The following is an 18,925-nucleotide window of genomic DNA, read 5'->3' on the forward strand; positions in this document are numbered from 1 at the left end:
TGGGGGCAAGAGGAACTACATACAGTTCCTCTGGATCTTCCCCAGGATCTTCCAATATTCATGAATATTATTCTAATATCTATATAATATCTATCTACTTTTTTTTTAAGAAACTAGTTTAATTATATGGAGCCCAGGAGGTGACGTTTTTTAAACGTGCATGTGAATCACTAAATCAAGTGCGCGTTTTGATAAGGATCGCGCAATGTTTTCGTATTCATTCACATTAGTATCACTATGATTGAAATCAAGTAATTTCGATACAGAAACAACCTTTCAGAGACAATGTAGGAGCTGCAATCACTTTTCGGCAGGTTGAAACGGTGTTGTATAAGTAATTCGCACGAAATACGAATAAATTGCGCACGCGTTAAAAAAAATGCATTTGAAACTATAAACAAAAACAAGAAAACAAACATGTCACGTTCCGGGCTCCATATAATTACACCCAAAAGAAGACGGATTTATAAAAACTAATAATAATTTACACTCCTCGCCAAAGGATGTCGCTGTTGAATGCCGGGAGGACCGGCGTTAACGCTGGTTTCCGCTTTAGCGCTACCGCCGAAGAAGAATTTGTAGTTTAAAGATGGCGCTGCCCGGTGGCGTACTCGTGCGGCTCAGAGCTCTGTGTAATGTCACCAAATGTGTTCATACAGGTTGCAAAACATCGTCCAACTGGGGCAGTGAGATGCGGTGGTATAGGACTAAAGCACCACCCTTTGACGAACACGAGACATCAGACCTACAGTTCAAACGAGGTGAGTGCGGAGTTAGCAGTTAGCCCTGTTAGCTAACAGTTATCAGCTCTAGCCGGCGCTAAACCCCAAGGACATCCACCGTGTGAAGTCATTCTCGTATTTCGGGGTATTTTTCGTTAAGTTTACTTGAGCTTAGAGTAGACATAGGTGCTCGATAACCTTGCTGTGTGTGTGTGTGACCTCTGTGTCGCTGTTTAGATACCGTGAGCTCCAACCTCATTAAAGAGTTCCCTGACCCTAAACGTCTGCTTGGTGACACCATCAGCCGCTCACTGGGAGCCAGGGACTTGTCCGAGTTAATCCAGTACAGCTGCACGGAAAATGGGGGTGTTAAGGTAAAAAGAAAAAAAGTCATAACAATATGAAGGACACACCATGCCCACTGACAGCTCGTGTGTGACATGATGTGTTTTGAAACTTTGTTTCTGCAGAAAGCTACTGTCACAGTGCTGTGGCCCAGCAGGATTGTAGAAGAGGGTGTTGCCATGAAGAGGATCGATGCTGAACGATTTGCTGCAGCGGCTGCTTGTCTCAAACTCAGAGTAAGCTGCGTTCACCTCAGACTTTAAATACACAGATTTCTAGTTTTTGTTGCAGTCTCTTCAAACAGGAGTATGAAAGCCACGATATCAAGACTGAGAAACAGTTTCTACCCACAGGCCATCAAGCTGCTGAATAACCGCATCAGACTGACTGCTACAACTTAAACTGTACTAAAACATTTATCTAGCAATATAAAATTAATATATAGTGCATTCATTCTATTTGCAACCTTTGCATGAGGCATAGTGTGCTTCACTTTAAACTCAGGTTTTTACTAAATTTAAGGTGGCATTGGACTTGCACAGCGCTGTAAATCTAACTTTTTTTTATAATTTTATTATTGTTTTGCACAAAAGGAGATTAGCAATTACGATTTTCAATGTATGGTGTAAACCGCTGTGTTTTTAGTGTCCATATGACTGTAAACTTTTTTAATAAATTTATAATAATATTTGCTCCTACCTCTCCCCTCTTTGTGTACAGGAAATGGGGGTCATTGGTCCAGATAATCAGCCTATCAGTAGAAGACTTGGCAGGAAGAGAGGAGGGCTGCAATCACAACTTCGTGATGACGACGAAAACGAGCGGCCAGAAAGTGTGTCTAAAAACCAATGGATGTCTCCTGTTGAAGACAACTCCACTACTTCTAAGGCTCTTTCCCTGTTTCCCCAACCTAAATCTCTCCTCTACAGGGTCATCCAGCTCGCCACTTCGTCCAACAAAATCAGGGTTGGTAGCTCTTTATCCTTTGTACAGTGAAAGCTAAGCTCTTGACTCATCATGTTTTGTAACTGTCTGTCATTCTCTCTCTTCACAGGAACTATTGCAATTCACAGTTAGAGGGGTGAAGGTAAAGACGTGTGACCTGATGCTGCTCTGGCCAGAGAAGATGACCTTCACTGCCACAGCGAGCAGCCGAGCGGCAGCAGAGACAAAAGCTGCAGCTCTTGCCTGCCTGAAACTGAAGGTGAGGGGATAAGTCTGTAAAAAAGCTATTATACCTTTTACATACATTTCAGGGCAAGAGTTAAAACATGTATCATATCACCTGCTTCAGGAGCTGGGGCTGCTGGATGAGAACAACAACCCACTGACTCACGCCAAGTACAACAAAGAGAAGGTGAGGGAGGCTGGAGAACGAGACAGACGCCCCCTCCCCCTAAGAGTCCCAGAATACCTGGAGGAGGAAATGAGAGAGTACCTCGCACAGGTCAGTCTTCACTAAATGTGAAAAACATGGAAAAGATTTTCCTACTCTGTGTGTGTGTGTACTACATAGTAAAAAAAAATGTTTTCATATACTTGGTACTTTTGGTCTTGTAAGAATATGACTAGAACAGCACTGTGTAACAATATCTAAAAGCGGGCTGCAGAGGTGATGCCGTGTTGCTTTAGATCTCAGGTGCGACATGAAATAGAATCCGGAAAGTCCAGTTTGAGTAACAGATCCATGAGTTTTAGGGCAAATCAGACACTCAAAAACTGTATAACAGTTTAAAGTACTATGAGATGGGATGTTATATCTCTGGACTGTTACAGGAGCAGTTATTTGAAGATGTTCAGCGCCGATTCACTCTGTTTTCATTTTGGTTGTACATTCAGTCTGTTGCTAGTCCAAGTTTCTACATTTAGTTAATTACAAAGGTAGCATGTACAAGCACTTCAATTAAGATTTAGAGCTAAGCAGCCTATTATTTTTGTCAGAGATTACAAATAATGATTGTTTCTGTGGATTTTGCAGTCTTTTAATATGCTTTTAACACAGAAGTGATGTCCAACATGAGTACCTTGACTAGGGAAGCGTGCATAAGTTGACTGGTTCATTAAATGTTGCTAGTCAGCATAAAAATCTTGAGTCAGTTAAACTAATTATGAAGATAAGAATGATTAAAAATAAATAAATAATAGTAATAATAATTTATTATTATTGTTATTATTATTATTTTTTTTATTGTTGTCATTATAGTGGCTATGTTTTCAAGTTGCCCGTTTGTCCTTCCCATTCTCATGAACATGGTATCTCCACAAAGCCACAAGTATTTCTTCAATTTTGGCGCAAACATCCACTTGGACTCAACAATGAACTGATTCGATTTTGGTGGTCAAAAGTCCAACAAGGTCAAAGTGACCTTGTTGGACTTATTCTTCTGAAAGCAATATCTCAGGAACACCTTGAGAATTTCTTCAAATTTGGCACAAATGTCCAATTTGAGTCGAGAATAACCTGATTAGATTTTGATGGTCAAAAGTTGCCGTGATCACACAAAACATATTTTTGGCCATAACTCAAGAATTAACAAGGTAGTTATGACAAAATTTCACATAAATGTCTAATAGGATGTAATGGTGAAGTGGTAATATTTTCGCATGAAATGGTTAAAGGACAACCTCACTGTGACATCATATTGTTTTCTGTCCAGACATTTGGCCGGGTACTGAACTACTGACACTACTTTTGGGTGCCCACCTTAAAACTGTGCTGATGATTGTATAGATCTTGGTGATCTATGGTTGAAAAATGTGTGTGAAGCATCTACATTTGAAGTATTTTCTATTGTCATGAGTCTGGACAGACATGGATGTAAATTGTAACTGTAACTGCTTTCAGCCAGTGAAAATTCTGTGTAATAATTGGGCATATTTCCTAAAGAATATTGCTATATTGCTTTGGCTTTAAATGTTCATTATTCTCATGTGGTTGTAAAGTTTGAGGGTTCACATACTTTTGGCCATGACGTTAAACTAATGCCTTGTCTTTTTAACAGTATCCGGTGGCAATGGAAGTTCAGAAACTTTGGGAGGAGGAAGAGATGAAAGGACAGCAGACAGTAAACCAGGATGAGGAGGAGGAAGAGGAGGAGTTGACAGACGCCATCACAGGCCGGCCGTACAGACCTCTGTCTGACCATGAGGCGCAGCAGCTCAGTGCCCATCTGCAGCAGCAATGGGAGACAGCGAATCCTGGGCTGAGCATGGAGCTCCCAGTCGATGCCCACCGTGAGCGTGTGATCTCGGCGGTGCAGTCATCCAGGGTGGTTGTGATCGATGGTGAAACAGGATGCGGAAAAACAACACGGATTCCCCGCTTCCTGTTGGAGGAGAGCGTGAGAGGTGGCGAGGGGGCAGAGTGCAACATCCTGGTGACCCAGCCCCGCAGGATCAGCGCCGTGTCCGTGGCCCATCGTGTTGCCCATGAGATGGGTCCAGCTCTAAAAAAATCTGTGGGATATCAGGTAGATACAAGTTTATAGTTCACTGTATTTTTTTTTTAATTTACTGTATGTACATATTTTGTCTAGAACCATTTTTACTACAATAATCAGGTAAAACCTGGAGAGGACGCCATCTTCTGTTTTGTGCTGTTGAAGTAGTGGTGTAAAAGTAGAGAAGCAGAAATATCATATCTTTTTCATAACAATATTATTGGTACTACTGTTGGTTCTACCACCTTTTTTAAACTTTTAAATATTTTGTTGAAATTAATAACAAACTTTTCAATAAGCTGTTCAAGAAATTTATGCTGTTTTTTTCCAAACCGCATAAACTGTTACAATTGAATTTAAATTATTATTATTATTATTATCATATCATACCGAAAATATTTTAAATCTACACTTGAAGTATTCTGTAATTAAAATCTGTAATCTAAAGTGAGTAATTCTTTCCTGTGCTTAGGTGAGACTTGAGAGCCGACCACCAGAGCATAGCGGAGGAGCCTTGCTCTTCCTCACAGTGGGCGTCCTGCTGAGGAAGCTGCAGTCGAACCCGTCCCTGAAGGGAATCAGCCATGTGGTGGTGGATGAGGTTCACGAGAGGGACATAAACACGGACCTGCTGCTGGCTCTGCTGCACTCCAGCTTAAAGGAAAACCCCGACCTACGAGTGGTGCTTATGAGCGCTACCGGGGACAAGCAGAGGCTGTCCGACTACTTTGGCGGCTGCCCCATAGTTAAAGTGCCCGGATTCATGCACCCAGTGAAGGACAGATACCTGGAGGATGTGCTGAGAGAGATTGGACGCCCACCGCAGGTCAAAACAAGTGCGGAAAAAGACGAGCAGGTGAGTCTGTTATGTGTTACCACTTTAGTATTCTGTTTCTTTTTTGTTTTTGTCCCATGTCTCCTGACTTTGTATCTTGTTTAAGGGAGGAAGAGACGAGGTTGCGCCAGATGTAGATTTAGTAGCTGATGTAATCGAGCACATTGACAAACATGGAGAGCCAGGTAACAGCCAAACACTCACCTTTTTGCTTTTTTAAATTACTGCTTTTGTAGCAGAGTTTAAGATGATGGCTCTGATTCAGAAATTCTTTCTTGTTCATGCTTCAGGTGCAGTGTTATGTTTCCTCCCTGGATGGCAGGACATCAAGGCTGTTCAAGAGATACTGGAGAGCAGGCAGCACTTTTCCTCAGGCTCACAGATGATCTTGCCGTGTAAGAGAGATTAATAAAGACTTCTTTTGTGCCCTCCAAGTAGGGTTTCTCCCTGCAGATAGCATTTATTTATAATTTCTTTCCCCTTTTCTCTCAGTGCACTCTAGTTTATCAGTTGCAGACCAACAGGTTGTGTTCCAGCGCCCGCCAGTGGGCCAGAGAAAGATAGTCCTCACCACTAATATTGCTGAGACCTCCATCACCATAGATGACATCGTCCATGTGGTGGATACCGGAACTCACAAAGAACAAAAGTATGATCCACGCACCAAGGTTTGTATCAAAGTATTCTTTGTAAACCATTTCAGATCTGTAAAAATTAAGCTTGTGATAATAATAAGTACATTTTGGTTTTCCAGGTCTCCTGTCTGGACACAGTTTGGATCTCTCATTCCAATGTCACTCAAAGAAAAGGGCGAGCAGGGCGATGTCAGCCAGGACAGTCTTACCACCTGTTCCCACAAAAGCAGATTGAGTCCATGACTCCTTTCCCCATACCAGAGATCCTGCGCACGCCACTGGAGAGTTTAGTAGTGCAAGCCAAAATCCACAGTCCCAACTGCAAGGTATTGATAGAGCATAGTATGGAAGCCCATTTCTGCCAGTGTAATAAAAAAAAAAGATCTGTTAAAGGTTCAGCAACAGGGTGCACAGTATCATTTCATAACTCAGCCACCTTTCAACAGGTCAGATAGTAATAATCAGGTGGATTATGATGATGAGGAAGAGGATGGAGAGAGAGAGAGAGAGAGAGAGAGAGAAAAGACAGCTCAGAACCTTCATGTACCCACAGTGGGACACAGGGACAGAGTGGCACCAGCTAAGGACGTACTTCCAGTGGAGAGAAGCAATGGAGCAAAAGCGTCTATATATTTTGTCTCCTTTTGCAAATTCAGACACAAATAGAAACAATACACTAAACAATAAAACACATCTGCCTGAAATCTGCAGTTAGCTGACAGATTAACAAAACGCATTCGATAATATTGCCTTGAGTCATTATATTAAGATACAAACTCATTATTTCAATACAGTTTCTTATAATGATAATAACTTGGCAGGCTTTTTTCCCCTCCCACTGGTGAAAATGGGCTTCAATAAAGAGAAAAATGCCTTGATATTTTTCATATACCTATAATTTTTTGTATATCTGACTTATTGAATGATGGTCATTTTTTGTGTGTGTGTGTAGGCTGTAGATTTTTTATCTCAAGTGTTGGACAGTCCAGGGGAAGAAGCTGTGAGAGATGCTGTCCGAAATCTACAAGGAATTGGTGAGTGACGATATGATCATGTGGTGAGATTTAGCCATCATGTGTGTACCTTTTACAGATTCAGATGATTAAATGAATGTCTAAACTGTCAATTTAACTTTTGCAGGAGTCCTGGACAAGACAGAAACCCTGACGCCTTTAGGAGAGCGTGTCGCCTGCATGTCATGTGACCCTCGTTTGGGCAAAGTGCTGGTCCTGAGTGCCATGTTCCGATGTGTTCTGCCCCTGCTGTCTGTAACTGCCTGCCTGACCAGAGATCCTTTTCACAACAGCCAGCTGAACAGGCCTCTTGTCACTAAGGTTTGATGTTGATCAGTGTGTTTTTTTTTTTAAATACCATATCTGACAAACAGAACAAAGTGTAAACTATGCAGTAATTAATAATCAGTCTGTGTTCTGTTTGTCCAGGCGAAAGCGGCTCTGAGCGCCGCCAGCTACAGCGACTATATGGTGTTTGTCAGAGCTGTGTTGGGCTGGAGGAAAGCTCAGTATGAGGGGGCCAGAGAAAACAGGGACAAACATCTGGAGAAATATTGTCTGTCCAAGTTCAGCCTCCGATTCATTAATGGTTAGTCTGTGCAGACACATTCATTTAGACATTGTCTCAATACAATGTTGGGGTTTTAAAGGTATATTTTACAGGAAATTTCAATTATTGTTTGTTATGATGATGATAATAATAATAATAATAATAATAATAATAATAATAATAATAATAATGATACACTTTTTTATATAGCACATTTCATACAAGAAATGCAGCACAAAGTGTTTTACAATAAGGACATTGTAAGAACAGAGTGCTTCGCTTGAAAACAGAAAGAATGAACATATAATAGGCCAGAAAGGCAATTCAGCATATAAGGACATTTAAAACCGTTTAAATTATAAATTAAGTGCTTAAAATCATCAAATATTTTAAAAGAAATTGTAAACAGTATCACCAGCAAAAGTAAAAATCAGTCCCAGATTCACCCCAGTTGGCCTTTCACCTTGCTTCATTTGCATTTTTTTCTGCGCCATGAATGTGAGCTGCTTATGGTCTGGCACCTGTTCCTGACCTCACCTGCACGCTCCGCCCAGTAACACCTGGAACAAAGTGAAAAAAAGGATTAATATACAGACAAAGGGCAGAATCTCTGCAGATTGAGAGGGATTACACATTGTTGTATTGGGAAGTCCAGCATAGTGTACCTTTTAAATTACTCATTCTTACCTTTTTTTTTTTTTACTTTTCACAAAACAATTTCTGTTCTTTTGCTGTTGTGCTGCAGGTCTCATCTCTCAGTTCAGCGACAACCTGCATGATGCCAGGCTGGTGTCTAATGCAAGTGATTGCCAGCGTTATAATTCTCTCTACAACGAGCACAGCGACCAAGAGGAGCTACTTAAAGCTGTACTGCTGGCTGGACTCTATCCCAACCTTATTCAGGTACATGGCAACAAAGGGGTCTGTTAAAATATTACTTTAAACAGTCTATTTTCTGGTGTGCTCCATCAAAGGTGAAGCCAAGAGTGTGAGATATCTATATGAGCTGTTACTGTTGTATTGGAGGTATTGTATGTCTTTGATTGTCCTCTTTGTTGCAAACATTATTTTATTTTAATAAAGTTAGATCCAGAACTTGTTATGTTGTCTTTCGAAACCCCACTTGCACCTCTAGACGTTCCAGTGCCACATGGATGAAAACCGTTACTTACAACATTTCCTTTTTTTCTCAGGTGAAGAAAGGTATTGTGACCAAAACAGGGCGCTTTCGCCCAAATGATATATCTTTGCGCACAGTCACTGGGCCAGTAGTGCTTCATCGATCCTCAGTGAACAGGTTTGAACACACTCCAAAATTCAGCAGCAGCAGATTGTTATTTTTACAGTGCATACATAAACATATTGTCTGCCTCTGTTTTGTAGAGATAAAAAAGAGCTCCCTAGTCGCTGGTTGACCTTCTTCAGCGCTGTCAAGTCCGATGGGATCGTTTTCATCAGAGACTCTTCTACAGTCCATCCACTCGCCCTGCTGCTGCTCACAGACTGTGATGTCACAGAGACAGGTAGGACATGTGCTGCTCTTCATAAAGAGGACTTTAATAGCAAATGCACTGCTAATCAGACTGAATTGTAATTTCCTTGTTTGACATTGTGCTGTGTGTACCATTTGGGAAGATTTTTTCTATATGTGATATTTTTCTTATAATGTATCTAAGGACCATGTGACATTGTGACAGGAGCTGCTTGTGCTAAAGAAGAGAGAGAACAACTCTTGATACCGAGTTTCTTTTTCATATTTTTGGCATATAACAAGAAATAAGTGATCAGTTGACTTGGGATTAAAACTGGGAAAATGTATTTTTCATTTCATGGGGACTTAAATGGATGGCAGCACATGTTGCTCCAAAACCTGTATGTACCTTTCAGTCTTCATGGTGCCTTCAGAGATGTGCAAGTTACCCATGATGCCACGGGCACTAACACACCCTCGCACCATCGCTGCCGTCATCATCATTTATCTATTTATTTCAGGACTGTGCAATAAAAAATATGTAACTTAAATTTTATCACCCTCTTAGATTACTAGATTTGTGGTAAATCCTCCCTTCAGTAATAACGCTCTGTCATCTCTCCCAGTGATTGGAGATCGAGTGGAAGTATCATTTCCTGGACGCTCTCTGGTGCGCTGTGAGTTGTCACAGAACACCTGGGAGCTGCTGTGGGAGCTTCGCACTTCCATTCAGACCATGCTCCACCGCAACCTCAGCAATCCTGACAGAGCAGTCACCAGCTCCTATCAAGATGGGAAGCTCATCTCCTTACTGGTAGAGCTGCTCAATAATACAGACCCAAACCCTTTGGCCCAGAGCCACGACAGTGACAGTGAGGTGGATTAATGACATTAAGCACTTTCTACGTGTGTGTTGGATCTGCTGGCTGGTACAGAGGAACCAAAGAGGATGATGGTATCTCATTTGTATGTTGATGTTTTCGGTGCTTGAAGTGATAGTTGGGGATTTTTTAACTGGAGCTGTATGAGATGCTTATGTATAGTCAGTGTATTACAGTCAGTAGCTGGTAGTTGATGCACTCCTGGTTTGCAGAAACAGACATGGTGTGCATGCCACAGGGGTTAATATCAAAACATATTTTAGCCACTTTAAAAAAAAAAGGCCTTTCAAAAAAACAATAACAGTCTAACTGGATGCTATATTTAAAGTATTTTCACCGCTTTACCTCGCTGTCACACAGCCTTTTCCTTGGGCACTACATTTCTCATCTGCCGCAGGTCATGTGTTTTGGTCAGAAAGTGCTATTTGCAGCTGTTATGTGATTCGACTTAAACAAAACTTCATGTTGAAAAGAATCTCAATACAGCGTCTACTTATACTGATACTGTATATTTTAGGTAGACATTTAAAGTGGCCAAAACACATTTTTATATCAACCCTTTTATACACAATGGTAAAGGGTTGATGCATGCCCTGTCTGTTTTTGCAATGCGCAGCCACCAGCAACTGTATACTATGCATAAATATCTCATACATCCCCACTTCAAAAATCCCGAAACTATCACTTTAATGTGCTGAACTAAACAGGACTCTTGAAGAGCAGAAATCAACAGTGGACTGCAGTCTGCTTCTGTTATGTTGAGGTAAATGATGAACTGCTATATGTGAGGAATTCCATCCGTTTGGATTTTGGACCACGGTTTATTATTTATGGTTATTTGCTTCCACAAAAGCAGAAGTTGAATTTTACTTAGAAGAGAATCATTGGCGTAAGGCCATTAAAACAGCCCGCATGCAATAAATGTCAAATGTATTGCAATAAAAATTCACATGCCAACGTGAGGAAAATCATTGGAACCTTTTTATGATTGGAATGAATTATTGAACTGCAGATCGACAAAAGTGAACCCCCCCCCCCTTTGGTTTAAGAGAAGTCCTTCATAAACTGTGTGTGAAAGTCGGTCAGGCGCCTCAGTAATTCTTCCATAGTGTCCTCAGGGGTTGTGATGCAAAATCTGCAGAAATAAAGTTAGGTTAAAGGTGAAATTTTCAACTTAAATCTTCTTAAACCATGTCTTTTTTTACTAAAATATCCACAGTAAAACCTATGATCTGAATAACAATGCTTTGTTATACCACTGGTTCCAAACCAGGGGGTCACAACCTCCACTAGGGGTCACCAAAGCTGCATAGGGGGGTTGTGAGGCCTTCTTGTTTGAGATGTCCCTTATGTTCATTGCAGGTTTATACTTGATTTTGGGTCTCTATGACAGCATAATTAAATGCTGTAAGGTTAAAGAAAAATGCATTATCTTACACTGTCTACTTGAATTTACCTGTATTCACCCTCTGTCTAAAATGCTCTTTGTTAGCACCTGTCTCTTTAAGACCCCCTCCCAAAAAAACCCAGTCTGCTTGTATTGGTTAGTGTTTTTGGACATCTTTGCCCTTAGTGTCGTTGCACCATCATTCTATCAGGGAATTTACTCTAGCTGCACGGTGGGAGCACTTTTTTAGCTTTTATATAGTGTACTTGTGACATCACAACGTGTCCTGACTGCTCATTTAAATGCATGATTCCTGAATACGGTTTCTGTATTTCAATTACGCATTTCTCTGCAGATTTAACCTTTTGATATTTGCACAGAATTTATTTTGCCGCTATACCTGCTTTTTAATGAAAATGGATAAGGAAATCAGTTTTTATAATACGTACCCTTTTGAAAAAATGGAAAACTCAATAGGCTTAGGATATGAAAACTAAATTTAAATTGTTATTATATATTAAGATTGTTATTCAAGATAAAACCTTGAAAGTTATCTCACAGAATAAGGGCACCATGAAGAAATAGAAACGTATGCGGTTAAAACAACCAAAAAGCTAATAAAACAATTGCCAAGAATCTGTTAGATCAAAACACTGAATTTGTCTCAAAGAGGACTCTTACATATGCATTATTGTAAAAAATCAAAAATAAACACATAATGTACACTACAATATTAAAAGTTACCACAAAAATCTGCCCGAAATTCAACCAAAATTGCTTGTTTTACAAAAACGTCCTGCGGTGCCTGAGATCACAATTTTGGCTAATTGTACAGTTTATCAGTTATTTAACTGTTGTCAGTTGTTTATCACTTGTATACGGCTATTATGCTTGGAATATAATACAAGATATCCATAAAATATGTTGCTTAGTCTGGGCTGGTAAGTTCAGTGAATGACAGAAAAGGGGTTTGTGAAAGGAAAAGGTTGCAAACTACAGTTTATATGATGTATTTTACCTGATGTGGTGTGTGCCCTCCTTTTGTCCGTACTCACAGCCAGGACTGACTAACACACCGGCCTCCTCCAGTAGTTTCAAACTGTAGAACAGGTCTGGTAGCATTTCCATTTCCTGAAATAAGCAAAAATAAAGCCAGGCATAAATGATATCACTAGATGTGACATTTTTATGAAAAAATGATATTGCTCTGGTTCTGTGAGATATTGTAACCTTTGCTTTCTGAATAGCTTTAGGTGGAAGCTGCAGTCTGGGGAACGCGAATGCTCCTCCTTTCACTGGCTGGCAGGAGACACCCGGCAGACTGTTAACCACCTCAAAGACTCTTTTCACATTACGAGCCAGCGTGGTCCTGATGTGCTGTGTCTCCTGCAGAAGTTAAAGGCATCAGCTATATATATATATATATAAAAATTGGGCCTAGAGTTCTGCCATTTTGAAATTGCCTAAGAGAAGCATCCTGCAAAATAGTAATCTGAAGTGCACATCTGTTCTGACCTCACTATAAAGTGGGTATGAGGGATCTCCTGGTTTTGGAGGATTTATCATCAGATCCAGGGCAAACTGACCCAGCACAGGTGCACAGGAGTCTATCGAGAACAAATTGTAGATGTATTTCAGAACAGCAGGGTCCAGATTTACCAGCTCCACATATCCACAACGTAAACCGCACCTAGTGGGAGAGAGAGAGAGCCCAATTAAAAGCTATCATTATCGCTATCTCATGGAAATGAATGTTAAAATTTAAGTTTTGGGAGCACTTTTAGGACTTCTTGTCTCTTAAGACGCTTCCTTCTCTTTATGATACTGTAACCAATTTTCAATCATCAAATCATGACCCGTTTATTCAAGATAATCCACAGACCTCATATGTCCTCTCTCTAAATTTGGAGGGTTTTGTGGGTCCATGAATGCGGCTCAGACAGAGTTCTTCATGACTCCTTTTTCCTATGCAGCTGTTTGTCATTGACAGGGTGGATAACTGATCTGTTGATGATGACACTACATGGATGAATGAGAGGAGCAGCTGTTTGGTAGTGAAAGCAAGCTTTTAGACTCAGCGAAATGAACCGTTAAATTTCACTGTAAATGCGTCTGACATTCGCCGCCTCTGCTCCGAGTGCGCTATAAATAAGCAAATGGTATATATATTCCAATACAAATGAACGGTCAAGCGCCCCAAAAAACTTTCTGGCAGCAGATGTTGCCACAAATAAATGCATGTGTGGGGAACCCTTGTGTCACTGCAATTGGCAGGTATAGTTTGGTAGAAAGAATATAGTTCCTACATGAAACTGCTCAGAACAAGTTCTGTGGATTATCTTGAGTAACTGTGTCATGTTTGCTGTTGAGTTTTTCAGTTTATCATTTTTTTTAGCTTTTGAGAACACAGGCCGAGTGTAGTCTAGTTCCATTTTATTCAAGAGAAGGCAGACATCTGTGTGTCCGTTACCTTCAACATGGCAAATCACACCAAAATAATCCAGATTAAACAGAACTACAGGTAAGAGGAAAAAATGATTTGGAGGTGAACTGTCCCTTTATGTTGCATTTCTGTACCTTTTGTTAGGACCCCTCAGCACAATCTTAAATACTCATTAGGACTCACTCTCCCATGAAGCCTTTGGACGCTGAGTGAAAAGATGCCATCTCCACTGTGTCTGAAAGAGGAGGACCCATCTCAGCTAGAACCTTCTTGTAAGAGACAAACTTGCTCTCTTCCCCATAAACAAAGTCCTGATAGACCTGTGGAGGAGCAAAGACAGAAAATCCAAGCATTTATTTACATATATTAGTTAAAATTAATGAATTTCTCTGAATAGATGATAATGCTTTAATAAATTAACCTCATCAGCCAGAAGGAAGAGTCTCTTCTCTGAAACAAACCGGATCACCTCTTGCATTGATTTCCTGCTTTGAACCAGACCTACAGGCATGAAAACAACCTTGTGATACATATTCTATGACACAAAAATATACTTTAAAAAAATCTGGGGAGGTTTTACAACCTGTGGGATTTCCAGGGTTGACAACATACAGAGCCACAGGGTTGCAGACACCCTTTGCAGATTCCAGTGCTCGCTGCAGCTCCTCCACCTGCAGCTCCCAGCCCTGCTCCTCGATGAGGTGGTAGGGAACAGTGACTGCTCCCAACCCCACTATGGACAAAGAGGTGGTGGAGTAGCATGGCACTGGAATCAACACACCTGTTCTGGGTGACACCTCACCATTCACCAAGACCTTGAAAATGTTCTGATTAATACGGGAAAAGTTTTACTCAAAGATGCCAATGAAAATCTACAGGAGAAAGACACACAGATTATACTATGATAGGAGCAATAGTGATTTTTACCTGGAGTGCCCACTGTGAGCCGGGGCTGATGTAAATGTTGTCAGGGTGACATGGAACCCCTCCATCTCGTCTTGTGATGAATTCAGATACTCTGTGGACTATTTCTGATATACCTGCTGTAGCAGTATAAGAACCTGAAAGAATAACATGGGAAAGCTGAGATGACACTGTAGCAGACTAATAATATTACCATTTAGAAAAAAATCTACCTACATAGTGTGCCGTGTCACTGTGTTATTTAGGGATGTCCCAGACAAGTATTTTCGCCCCCAATCCAAGTCATTTGATATAAAGTATCTGCCAATACCAAGTCCTGATCGGATACTTGTATTTACCTGGATAAAACAGTTGTACAATGCACACTTCAAGTCTGCATCCAAACGGTTCATAAAGGTTTTTTTTATTTTTATTTCATTTTTTTACAAAATAAAGTAAACAAACTAAAAAAAATGTATATGGCTCTTATCCCAATTCCACTTAGTGCAGCATTTGTTTTTTCAACAAAATAACAGTAAACAAACTCAAATGTCTAAGCATTGTAATAAAAGTACAGAATAGAGTCATTGGGCCCATGGATGTATTGATTCAGCCGCTATAATACACCCATGCGTTCAACACCTCATGACGTGCTGACGTACTACTGACGCACTGCGGTAAGCGTGTTTCGTCACTTCCGGTGATCCCTTGTGTGTTTCTGGTAGCGTCTCTGTGCAGCTCCTGCGAACGATTCCCAGCTAATCTTGTGATTTGCTCCTTACTCCGGCTGCTTATTATTTGCCTGTGATTTAAACTCACTCAAGTTTTACTCAAGCACTCACTGATGTCTTCTTCCCTCAGCGGGTTTCCTGTTTAATCACATAGCCGTTCACTCACTGCTAGCTCGTTAGCTTCTTTAGCTTTAGCTGTGGTTAGCGATGGCTCTCCCTCCTCTGCTGCTCCCTCCTGCTCCTGTGTCAGGAGTTTAATGATTGCTCCCTCCTGCTCCTGTGTCAGGAGTTTAATGATTGCTCCCTCCTGCTTCTGTGTCAGGAGTTTAGTTACTCATCTGCCTCCTTAATGCTACTAAGTGTCGTTTGTTTGCTGCGTTGGAAGAGAGGCTTAGCGACCTGGAAGCGCGGTTCCGCACCGTGGAAAAACCCACTAGCTGCGGTATTTTGCAAGCCCCCTGTAGCCGGTGCGGACCGACATAGCGTAGTCTCTGCTGGCCGTCCCCCGGCAACCCCCCCGCAGCCGGGACGCTGAGTGACTGTCGGAGCGAAGCATAATGACAAGTTGAAGCCCACAGTTCAACACACACACACCCACTCCATGTTTTCCATGTTTTAAATAAGTTCTCAACTTTGGTGAATGGCAGCTTTTTGGGGAGTTTTTCTTTAGTTGATTTAAGGACAGAGGGATGTTGTCTGGTGTAAAGTCCTCTAAGGCAAACTGTGAAAATGGGCTTTATAAATAAAATTGACTTGACTTGACTATAATCACAACTCCACTTCAAAGTTAAAGCTGAAATTTTCAAGTCACAACAAATGATTGGTCACAATTTAACTTGTTACAGCATTAGAGTAAAACTAGTTCACTAAAAATAAAAAATAAAAAAATAAAAAATTCTATTCCACTTGAGGTGATGTAGCAGCTTCAGGAATATGAAACTTCTTTTTTTTGTCATTGGAGTAGCTCTCTGATTACAACACCTGTGTGATGGTGGACATAAATGACATAAATAAAGGGTCGGGCGCGGCACGAGCTCGAAATATCCCAATCAATTAAAAGGGTCCTTCTGATCCGATCTAAACATCCCTAATTTTACATACCTTACTGCCAGAGTTGCAAAATGCAATTTTTTGCACATATACTTTCACAAGTCATTTATACACACTAGTCTTCGGTATTGTAATGTACAGTTTAATCCCTCTAATTTTCTTTTATGTCTTAGTGGCTGTAACTATTGGTCAATATAAAATGCAGAACAGTATATTGCACCAGAGGGGAGTTCTCTTGATATGTTTAGGTACGTTATATACAGTTGTTGGTTTAAATTATGTTTGTTTTTTAATATTTTGTGGGGATTTTTTGCTTTATCATAGGACAGCTCTAGAATGACAGAAAAGGGAGCGGAGAGATGGGAGACGACACACCAAAGGGACACGACTGAAATCAAACCCAGGCCACTGCAAGGACTCAGCAAACAGGGCACACATTCCACCAGGTGAGCTAGAGCCAGTCCTTAAATTATGTTTTTCACAGTCATACAGACTTAAGAGGCCTTTTTTTGGTTTTTAAATGTGTACTTTTTGGATGTAGGACGAGCCTGTTTAGCAGAAAACAAATTCTTCACAAAAATAAATAAAATCCTGAAATATAGGCCTACCATATAAAAAAAGGGGTTTTTTTTGCACCCCTTAAAATTAGGAAGGCCGCACTGTAAAGCTTTGGCGACCCTTGGTGGGGGTCGGGGCCCCCAGGTTGTGAACCAGTGCTAACAACAAAAAGTGAACCCTTCAAAAAGCTTATTTTGTCCAACAGTCTAAAACAAGAAACACATTCCCACATTTGAAAAACTAAAAAAAAATCAAATGTTTGGCACGAATGTGAAGGGAATTTATTTTGTGGTGCACAAAACAAATTAAATTACACTTAAAAAATAAACTAGTCTAATTTATGCTTTGAGCACATAATATTGAATTCAGTCCACCTTTATTCTTTTGGACTGGTTGCAGATATCTAAAAGACAAATCTCAAAACCTGCAGCAAATATAACCAAAACTACCTGCTTTGTGAAGTACCAGTAGAAGTCAGAGGAAAAGTAGAAATTATTGGGTAATTTGAAAGAACTGATTCGTTAATTGTAATAACAGCCCATACACAGTCTGGCCTTACCTACACCTCCTCCAACACATTCCTTTAGCAGACTCTGAGCTCTCTGTTTGACGTCCACTGGCAGTTTGTCGCTGCTCATAACCTGAGGGTAAAGACAAGCTGCAAGAACCTGCAAAATATGGAGACATATAGTTGAGTAAGATTTTAGACAAAACAAGACGCATTCACATGCACATTTGGTTTTAATAAAGATGAGTAGTCTTTGAAGGTCACGGATTACCTGTCGGACAAATGACAGAGGCTTCACACCTGCCCTGTGAGGGTCCCCCCAGGAGACATCTATCACGTCTTTGTATGGCTTTTTCACCTTCTGTGGTGAGTTTAAAGAAACACAAGTTTGAAAACGGAGTCTAGAATCCGCATTGCAAATATATCAATAAGTTTTTTCCTCTTTACCTGTCTGAGCTGTTCCTTGATCTGGTTTGCTCGTCTGGCCAGAGCGCTATAATCTAATTGCTTCATGCTCCTCACATTTTGACTGATTTCCTGCAGGGCAGACATCTCCTTAAAATAACGTTCGCTTCTGTAAGACAAGCGCTATGTTGAGCTGAACTGTGTCTGTTGCTGCAAGTTCAGTGCATGTAGAAGATAGGTGATATAAGTGCCTTATTAACAGACTGCAGTTTAGGACAACCTGAAATGTTAATATTTAATGTAAGTCCATCACCTACTTCTAAAACACCAACTGAGGGAATATTTTCTTTTTTGCTATTTATTAACTTTTAGTCCTGACTGTGTGTGACACCTGCTGAATCTATAAGTAGGTCCTCATAGACTTCTGACATCATGACAATAAGCTTAATGACTGAAATGCTTTGCTTACAGGTGTTTGCAAAAAGTCTAGAAATAAACTAGAAAATGCATTTCCTGCGGAACATGCTTGTTGATGCTTAAAGCCGAAATGAATTCAAAACCATGGCTGAAAATGGTGAAATATATTACACATTGCCGGAAATATCTGAAAAAGTGGAAAAAAAATGAAAGCTGAACTGCTTTAAACTAAACGAGTTACCAGCAGAACTGGAAGAATGACAAGGAGGAAGTTGATGTTAACTGAAAAGGTTGAAAAAAAAAGAAAATAAAGATTTGGATAGCAATAGTGTGGCTGCTGAAAGCATCCACACTATCTAAATGTAAACAGGAAGCAGTCTAGTCTGAAGGATATTTGCAGTTGACATAATGACCTAGGCCACATTTAAGGTACAAGGTAGATTTATTATCATTTTTCTTAAACGTGGTTTAACAAGAAATGTAATAAAAGCTGATCCTAAATCCTCCTACATCTTTTTGGTGTCAAAGGAGGAGTTGAGGAGTTTCACAGCCTGGGGAAAGAAGCTGCTGGTTCGGTTCTGGTTCTGGTGGTTCGGCAGCAGATACTTTTGTATCTTTTTGCAAATGGCAG

The 18,925-nt window shown here is 40.5% G+C and overlaps 2 protein-coding genes across 2 annotated transcripts; one reads left to right on the forward strand and one right to left on the reverse strand.

Annotated features, from left to right (window-relative positions):
* Positions 1–558: 558 nt before the first annotated feature.
* On the forward strand, positions 559–10,869 carry dhx30 (DEAH (Asp-Glu-Ala-His) box helicase 30). The gene is made up of 19 exons (XM_042497175.2): positions 559–761; positions 960–1,096; positions 1,193–1,303; positions 1,788–2,033; positions 2,122–2,271; positions 2,362–2,514; positions 4,070–4,537; positions 4,980–5,363; positions 5,449–5,527; positions 5,633–5,737; positions 5,835–6,010; positions 6,097–6,303; positions 6,930–7,011; positions 7,118–7,311; positions 7,420–7,579; positions 8,286–8,443; positions 8,734–8,837; positions 8,924–9,063; positions 9,638–10,869. Exons 1-19 carry the CDS (start codon positions 590–592, stop codon positions 9,895–9,897), a joined length of 3,486 nt encoding a protein of 1,161 aa, XP_042353109.1. The 5' UTR covers positions 559–589; the 3' UTR covers positions 9,898–10,869.
* On the reverse strand, positions 10,678–18,113 carry LOC121951016 (alanine aminotransferase 2). Its single transcript, XM_042497177.2, has 11 exons — positions 17,920–18,113; positions 17,744–17,833; positions 17,524–17,632; positions 14,650–14,783; positions 14,306–14,549; positions 14,144–14,223; positions 13,906–14,042; positions 12,795–12,969; positions 12,510–12,665; positions 12,298–12,410; positions 10,678–11,027 (listed from the first exon to the last, which is right to left on the reverse strand). Exons 1-11 carry the CDS (start codon positions 18,022–18,024, stop codon positions 10,937–10,939), a joined length of 1,434 nt encoding a protein of 477 aa, XP_042353111.2. The 5' UTR covers positions 18,025–18,113; the 3' UTR covers positions 10,678–10,936.
* Positions 18,114–18,925: the final 812 nt, after the last annotated feature.

Source organism: Plectropomus leopardus, chromosome 12, assembly GCF_026936395.1.
Source record: "Plectropomus leopardus strain MGB_pleo_1.0 chromosome 12, ASM2693639v1, whole genome shotgun sequence".
Taxonomy (NCBI): Eukaryota; Metazoa; Chordata; class Actinopteri; order Perciformes; family Serranidae; genus Plectropomus; species Plectropomus leopardus.

Coding starts and splice junctions, on each gene's coding strand:
- dhx30 (XM_042497175.2), top strand. CDS start 590: ATGGCGCTGCCCGGTGGCGTACTCGTGCGGCTCAGAGCTCTGTGTAAT. Junction 6,011..6,096: donor AGTATGATCCACGCACCAAG/GTTTGTATCAAA, acceptor TTGGTTTTCCAG/GTCTCCTGTCTGGACACAGT. Junction 8,444..8,733: donor TCTATCCCAACCTTATTCAG/GTACATGGCAAC, acceptor TTTTTTTCTCAG/GTGAAGAAAGGTATTGTGAC.
- LOC121951016 (XM_042497177.2), bottom strand. CDS start 18,024: ATGTCTGCCCTGCAGGAAATCAGTCAAAATGTGAGGAGCATGAAGCAA. Junction 14,043..14,143: donor TCTTCCTTCTGGCTGATGAG/GTTAATTTATTA, acceptor GCTCCTCCACAG/GTCTATCAGGACTTTGTTTA. Junction 11,028..12,297: donor GAGGGCACACACCACATCAG/GTAAAATACATC, acceptor TTATTTCTGCAG/ATTTTGCATCACAACCCCTG.